This window comes from Crocodylus porosus, unplaced genomic scaffold (assembly GCF_001723895.1).
Source record: "Crocodylus porosus isolate Cpor-Errol unplaced genomic scaffold, CroPor_comp1, whole genome shotgun sequence".
Classification (NCBI taxonomy): Eukaryota; Metazoa; Chordata; order Crocodylia; family Crocodylidae; genus Crocodylus; species Crocodylus porosus.
In genome coordinates, this window is record NW_017728886.1 from 27,815,013 (window position 1) to 27,823,073 (window position 8,061).

At 40.6% G+C, this 8,061-nt stretch overlaps 1 protein-coding gene across 5 annotated transcripts in view; it reads left to right on the forward strand.

Annotated features, from left to right (window-relative positions):
* MPP7 (membrane palmitoylated protein 7) overlaps window positions 1-8,061 on the forward strand; it is a 243,391-nt gene that overhangs the window by 123,401 nt on the left and 111,929 nt on the right. For all 5 annotated transcript variants that reach the window (XM_019531481.1, XM_019531489.1, XM_019531504.1 and 2 more), the window contains exon 4: window positions 2,019-2,096. In XM_019531481.1, the coding sequence (XP_019387026.1) occupies window positions 2,019-2,096 (78 nt within the window). The remainder of the gene's footprint in view (window positions 1-2,018; window positions 2,097-8,061) is intronic.

Sequence of the window (8,061 nt, forward strand, 5' to 3'; positions counted from 1 at the left end):
AGCTGCCCAGTTGATTGGCAGCTCAGTTCCTTTTGCTTCCAAGGCACAGGACACCTTGGTGCTCCTGTGACACAGGTGTCACTAAATTGTGGTGTTATTGCTCAGGAGATGTTATTGCTCAGGAGATGTATTCTAAATCAGGGTTGTTAAAGATATGGTCTGCAGAGCACCAGCATCCAGCCCCTTGGTGCTGTCTATGGGTCTAGGACTGGACCTGCGTGTTGCTGTGGTATGTGCTGCTGATGGCGTGCAGGGCTGGTCTGCATGCCCAATCCACTGCAATGCCTGTCCCAGTCCCATTCTTTTGTAGGGCCCGCAGGGCCTGGTTAAGCTCGACAGCCCTGTTCTAAATGAAAAACTGTCAGTTTTGAAATTCATTCCCACTTCCCTTTCCCAACTGAAACAGCATAGTTCATCATCTATAAGAGTGTAATTCTACCTATATGTCGAGGTTATTAATAATGACTTGATTTATGGTGGTTCCTAAGAGCCAAACAAAGTGAAGCCTTACTGTGTCAAATATAGTAAAATGCAAAGTAGTAGTCAGTCCCTGCCTTAGTGAGTTTATAATCTACAGCGGTGGTCAGCAGTGCTTTCTAGGAGCAGGCCAGAATGACCCAGCTCAAGTCTGTGGTGGGCTGGTGCTAGGTCCTGCTTGCTGCCACTGAACACCATCAAATCCTCCCGCCGCAGCTCTTTGGGCCAGATCCAGCTCATGAGCTGTAGGCTGGCAACCCCTGATCTAAATTGTCAAAAGCAGCAGATGGTGGAGCTCCATGGTTTGATTTTGGGACTTTGCAGCTAGGAGGGGAGAAGGTTAATAATAATTCAGGGAAGTGGAATGAGGACAACCAAGTAGTGTTTATGAAGCTGAAGTGAAGAGACTAGGGGGAGGGAGGAGCAGGAATTGGAGCAAATGGCCAATCAGCACAAAGCAGGAAAGCCGAGTCAGAAGCATAGAAAGTTCGGAGAGGGTCTGAAGTCTCAGCTCTGGCTGCTTCTGCTGCTGCTCATACTGGCTGGAGTCCGTGGCTAGTTTCTCTCCCGGCAGTTTTTCCCATTCAGGCCCTTGACAGGGAGGGCATCACCTGAGTCCTAGTGGCCAAAGAATGTGTGCCAGGGCTTGAGGGAAGGGGCAAAGTAGGAGGTTGGATGGCTTTTACATTATGCTAATTTAGATTGGGTTTTTTTTACTGCACGTGTCTTGAGAATGGTGATAGGTGAATAACCTAATGATTGAGAGTACAATTATATGCAGTTACAAAATATTTTGTAAGAAACATTGTTATAGGCTTTTAAAAAGTATTTTGGCTATTTTATACTTTAACATGGGAAAATCTGTATATTTTTTTTTTAACTGCCTGACTTCTGGGGGAATGCCTTTCTCCTTTTAAAAGAATCAAATGTCACTGCATTCTAAAACTGGGAAAAAAAGATTAATATTGATAGATCTGACCAATAGAAACTTAAAATTAAATGATTTTAATTTGCTGAAAAACTCCTTTTTTCCTGCCATGTCCGAATTCATATCAACACTACTTTACTTTCTTTTTTAATTATTTTAATGATGGCAATCACTTCAGCAAACTGTCTGTCAAGATGTGGGTGGCAGCCTATTATTTCACTTCATAAATCATAATTTATGAGTGGGGGTTTACATCCATTTTGGGGATAAACACTTTATACTTTGTGTTTTCAGCAGCAATATAAAATGTAATTGATACTTAAAGCAGTATGTTAGAAATATGGGTAGAGAAAAGTGGGGGGGAATCACAAATGTTTAGGTGTTCTGTGGGTTGGTCTACATACTGAACATTTTTTCCATCTGATTTCATATTCTTAGCACTTCAGCAGAGGCTGATGATAGATTACATCTACATGATTGCTGCATATATATAGGTTTTTATGTGGATGTTTCTTTAGTTGCAGGTACTCAACAGATCAGTTAACTCAATGGGATTGTATTGTCATATTTCCTTTGCTGCTGAGTAAACTTATCTTCTACAATTGTCTTACAGATTCATGAGAAACTGCATTACTATGAAAAACAGAACCCTGTGCCCATACTCCATAGTGCAGCAGCCTTGGCAGATGATGTAAGTGTCCCCTGCTGAGATCACTGGTACCAAGTCTCCCAAAAAACTGTCTGCAAGCAGAACTCCTCGTAGTGCAAACATACAGCTGTAATCCTCTAAGTTGAAATCATAAGAAGCTGCAAATGTTTCCAAAGGTGCTGTCATCACTGGTCTCTTTGCTGATATAACTTTGATTTTTATTCACTTTCCTGTTATAAAAACATTGCATCTAGATAGCTGCTTGTTCTGCTTTGGTAACTACGTAATAAAAATTACAGTTTGGAAATCTACAGGAAGGGAAAAACTGTCAACTATTATGTTTTAAGAACGTCACAGACAAGAGGAATGCTTTGGAAAAATAAAGACAAATGAGATGGCTATATTGCTGACAGGACAAGAAAAATGACAGATAACACTACAGAAATGAGGCATATGAAATAACTGAAAATGAGGGGTTGTCAAAAAAAATACCTGTGCAAGAAAAAGAACAGTAGTGATTTATGGATATTAGAGCTTTCCAAATTACCTTCATAACCAAAAAATAAATTGTAGAAGTGGTCGGCATTGATGGAGTAGTTAATTTCCTGTTACTATAATTTTTACTTTAAAGAAAAAAAAAACAAGCTGCCATTCCTTGCTATTTTGGTTATTTCTAAGATTCAGTTAAATTGTGTGCACACCTGTATAAACTATGACTGAACCTGAGGTAGGGTGGATAGAGAAATGTCTAATAAACTGTGGTTTAGGTGAAATCCAGAAGTCTTTGGTGCAGTTGGTGATCTCAGTTTTTTTCTTTTTATGGAAAAGGCAATATGTTTTAGGATTCATTTCAAATATGGCAGCATTGAACCTTGATGCATTTAATAAATATTCCTAGATGTATAACTTTATTTAATTAATGCCCTCTAATTTTAAATAAGCCATTTGTTTATCTGCCATGAAACGTATGATAAATTTGGATAGCAGGATATCTTACAAAATTAAGAATTTCAGCATACTGAAACCTGCATGAAAAAGCATAAGAGAATTTTATCATCTTCAGTCGGAAGAAATCTACATCCTGTAATATATCAAATGTTAATAATAGCCTGTGACATCAGATGTATACGTTTCCTGTAATAGTATTTAAACAAACTATTTTGGAAAACTAGAACGCTCAAATGATAGTCCTAAAGGCTAAGTACAGACAGTCAGAAAGCCTGAGACTGAATCGATTCAGTCTTTGCAGGTCAGTCTAAGCGGTGTAGATTGAACCGTAAGCAAGTGAACAGACATTCACTTTTGATTGCAGAAACGCAGCCACATGCCTGCACTGGCCCAGGCCAGAACCAGATCACACTTCCCTACTTGGCTGGAGCAGACAGCTTGGGCCAAGGCTAGCTTGCCAGCCTGCATGGGGCAGTTTATAGGGGAGGGCCAAAGCATCCTGGAATGCCAGGGGACTGTGAGTTAGCTTGAATTTGGAGGGCATCTGGGACAGAAGGTCAATAAACTGATGTAACCTAAATCAGTTATGTCTGATACTACATCCATCTAGGTTCATCCTAAACCAGTTTTGGCCACTTTGAAAGTGGTTTTTGTGGACTGAACTTCCGGGCTAGGGACAGACATTCAAAAACCCTGAGTCTGAATTGATTTGATCTTTGCAGGTTAGTCTAATCTGCAAAGCTTGAACTGATTTGGAGATGGATAGACATTCCCTTTTCATTCCAGAAAGGCAGACACATGCCTGCAGTGGGTCAGACTAGAAGCCCAGGGGCAGTAGAGCAGCCCTCCCTTCCCTTCCATAGGGCTGAGCAGAGGGGGGAAGTGGCCAGGCCCAGTCAGGACGCTCTTATTATTTCCCCACCCCGCTCCCAGCAGGGGGTGTTTATCACCCCTAATTCAGTGTTTTCTATCAACCCATTAAGAAAACAAAGCCCCTCTCCATTTAATTAATGGAGTTCTTCTTAAACAGCTCCTCTTAAACAGCTTTTCCAAGGAAGGACATTAAGCTACCTGTTGATTAGCTCCAAAAAGTCTGTCTGCCTTTGTCATCTCCCACAGCATGGACCCATAGCCAGCATATGGCCTGCTAGCTAATGCTGAGGTTTCTGCGCAAGGCAGAGGGGCAGGGGGAATAATCCCTGCTTAGCAGGGAGAAGCCAAGCAGACATTGCTGTGCCTGCAAATCACTGCTGGAGCTGCAACCAGGGTGCAGAGGGGAGGGGCCAGCTCTGCTGTGGAACAGAGATGTCTGTCTAGCCCAGCCAAGCCCAGAGAGCATACTGGGGGAGTCTGGTTTATCTTAAACCAGCAAGGGGTCTGGGACAGACATTGCATAAACCAGTTTGAGCCAAATCTGTAAGTCTGATTACTACATCAAACCAGGTTTATCTCAAACCAGTTTCAGCCATTTTTAAACTGGTTTATGTGCGTTGAACATCCGTTCTGTTACAAGTTTAAACCAGTTTCTGATCACTTAGACTGGTTTATGTGTAATGTCTGAACCTAGCCCTGTTGTGTTACTGATTTGAAGCAGTTTCTGGCCATTTACACTGGTTTATGTGTAATTTCTGTCCCTAGCCAAAATGCTATTTGGTCATATATATATCCATTTATAAGATCATTGAGACCTTTTTAGGCTAAAATTTAAAAAAATCAGTGCTTTTGGATTCAAAATGTAAGAAGCAGAAATGTGCCAAAAGTATTGAATCCTCTGAATAACAGGCTCCTTAAAAATATCTCTGATTGCCCTCCCAGGAAGTGATTTTTGAATTCTAAAAATTTAGAACATTGATTTTTTTTCATTACATATTTAATGTGGCAAAAGAGAAATTAATGGCCTATGTCTAAAAAGTGTATCATTAAAGGAAGTGAATCTTTGTGCATTTTTGCATGCCCACAATTAAGGGTTTGTTCTTAATCACTAATGTGGTTATTCCTTAAGAATCCTAACAAATATCTTTTATTAGTATAATTTTAAATGGGCATAATGCTTTGGAGTGTGGAGAATAATTTGATATTATTTGAATTCAAGCTAAATACTTTGCAAGTTTGTGTGTGAATGCATTAGCAGTAAACTAATTTGTATACAATATAAATGTGTTATAAAACATGGAACTGGATATTAGAACTACTTTAAATATTTGGCACTCCTTTTGACAACTAATCACCCTTCAAGGATGCAGAGCATATTAATAATGTAACAGTTACTTTGTTTCAGTAGGTTTTGAATTAATGGTGTTTTTATAGTTGTGTAAACACGGAAGCATTCTTATTAGAAATGCCATATTTTTATGTGATTTAAAACCAAAATACAGAGTAATCAGAATTACTAACTGTTTTAGGGGGCATGATTTTACTATTATGGTTGGTATTACTGTTTTAGGGAATAGTTATAAAGGCAGTAATTTCAACTAGGCTGATATTCTGATTTTGTTCACATTCATTCCAGTACTTTGCAAACTGAAGTTGTGTACAAGAGATGAATTCACTCCTTACTGCAGAGCAGAGGTGTTTGAGATTACACTGTATCAGATCAAAAGGCCATAAATCAAATTCACAAGCATAGTCTTTCTGAAGGCTTTTGAATCAGTGCTGTGCTGTGGTAAAGGGCCTTCAGTACTTTCTCCAGAAAACCCCAACCCCCCTAGATCCTTGTGTCGCTTCTCTATCCAGCCTTCTGTTCAAGTGTCGTCTCTTCTCTTTCAATGTCCCTAGCTCTAATTTTGCTTCTTTCTCCTCCTCCCCACCCCTTTGTAGTGGCTGCACTTTTTATACATGTCTAGGTAAGAAACATTAGTGTCCTTAAGGGAAGAATTTCAAAAGCAATTTTTAAACACTCATGCTCCTGCAGTCCTTAGCATGTTAAAGTAGTAAGTCATGACAAAAACACATACCCAACATTTTCAGTGTAGATTACACCTGAAATAACCCCAGGGCTATATAGAAATACTTTACATTTAGAAACAAAAAACAAAATAACCTGAAACTGACAGAAATGTTACAAGCAGCTCTGGTGCCTGCCATATATAAATTGGCACATAGACTCCTCAGTCCCTGTTTCCAGATAGGTGACATAGGAGGCCCCTTCTCTCTGCTCCCTGGCTGGAACTCCGGCAGAGTCTACAGGCACAGTAGGGTCTGCCTGGCTTCCTCCTACCCTGTCACCTCCCTTCCACACCTTGCTGCTTGCTGGACAAGCTGGGATCCCCCCTCCCTCCCATCTCCCACAGACCCTAGGTATGTAGTATGCTAGCTAATGCTGAGAGGTGTCTGTGTGTGAGTGTCTCCAATTTCACTGGTACAGGCAGGCAGAATGTTGACTGCTTAGGGGTTTTTGGAGCTAATCAACAGATCATCTGTTAAGCTGTTTAAGAAGAGTTTGAATTAATGGAGAGAGGCTATTGTTTTGCTGATGAGGTGATAAACACTGTTTTCAGCCCCCTGCTGGCTTGCTCCCCTGTCAGTTTGCTGCAGACAGTATAAAGAAGCAGGGAGAGGGAGATTGAAAAGCTCCATATCATCAACAGATGCATGCACTGAACACCTTCCCTTGCCTCAGAGTGCTAGCTGGGGCCTGGGGGCTGGCAACACTCCTGCCCTTTGGGCAGCCAGTGGGGAAAAGCCTGGGATGGTGCAGGCAGGGTGGAGGTTTACACCCCTCCCTAATCAGAGCATCCTACCAGGACATGGCCATGCCCCCCCAGCTCAGAACTGTGCAAGTGACGGGAGGGCTGCTGTAGTACCCTCCAGCTTCTAGCCTGAGCCACTGCAGGTATGTGCCTGAATTTCCTCAGTCCAGAGAGAATGTCTGTCCAGTTACTAATCGGTTCAACCTAGTCAGGTTAAAGTAACCTGCAAAGTTTGAATCGATTCAGCCTAAGGCTTTTTTTAATGTATGTCCCTAGCCTAAAAGTTTTTTGTTTGTTTTTTTCCCCCCTTATGATTTGTCTGCTTGCTCCTCACTATTGAAAGCAAGTGTTCTAAAGCATGTGTATTTCCAGCTGAGCATATATCCACCAAAACAGGTGCTCTGCTATAGTTAATAATCATTTGTCCATATCATTTGGTTGAAAACCGCAAACTTACTTTAAAGCACTTAGCTCTGCCTCTCTTTCTTGATTTATTTTTGTAATCGTTAGTATATATGAATATTGGTGATGTGTATTTTTCCTGCCTCTGATGAACACGTTTTGTCTGTTATTTGTCTGTTTGTTAGTATTAAATGTTTATTGTAATGAATATGTAGTTTAGTCTTTGTGAATATGTTGCTGAGTTATAAGTCATATAGTCTAGTGTTCCCTTCACTGGAATTTTTATTTTTAACGTTTATGTTTTTATAATTGTATCTATGAAATGTCTTGTTAGTTCTATTGTAGAACTGCTTTTGAAAATCATTTAGTTAAATTGCTTATATAAACTAAAAGTAACTTAAAATGAAGTTAGGTGAATAAAATTACTTCTAGCAAATCAACCTTCTTGGAGACTTATTTATAATATTAATGTAATACTAAAAAATGATTGTATTAAATCATATTTTAGATTATGTACCATGCAAGTTCATGGTTCTTTTTTTGTTAGCTTCAGTGTTCCCTCTAAGCTGTGAGGTGTGTACAGGTGTGCCTGATAGTGCAGTATGAATGCGCCTATGTGGCTGTGCATACCACACAGCTTAGAGGGAACACTGGTTGTCCATCCCCCGCTGCCCCCCCCAGCAAGAGTTGAAGTTTGAATCCGTATAGCAGAAAATTTGTCTCCTGAGTTCAGACTAGTTCAAAGATTAGTGATAAGAGAAGCTCATGCATGAGACATGCAGCTCTGGGATTAAATGTTAGACTGGTGCTCTATTGCTGACTAATCCTTAGATGCAGGGGTAGCAGTGGACATAGTCTTCCTGGACTTTCGGAAGGCCTTCAACACTGTCTCTCACCCCGTTCTCATTAAGAAACTGGGGGACTGTGGTGTTGACAACCACGCAGTCAATTGGGTCGCCAACTGGCTG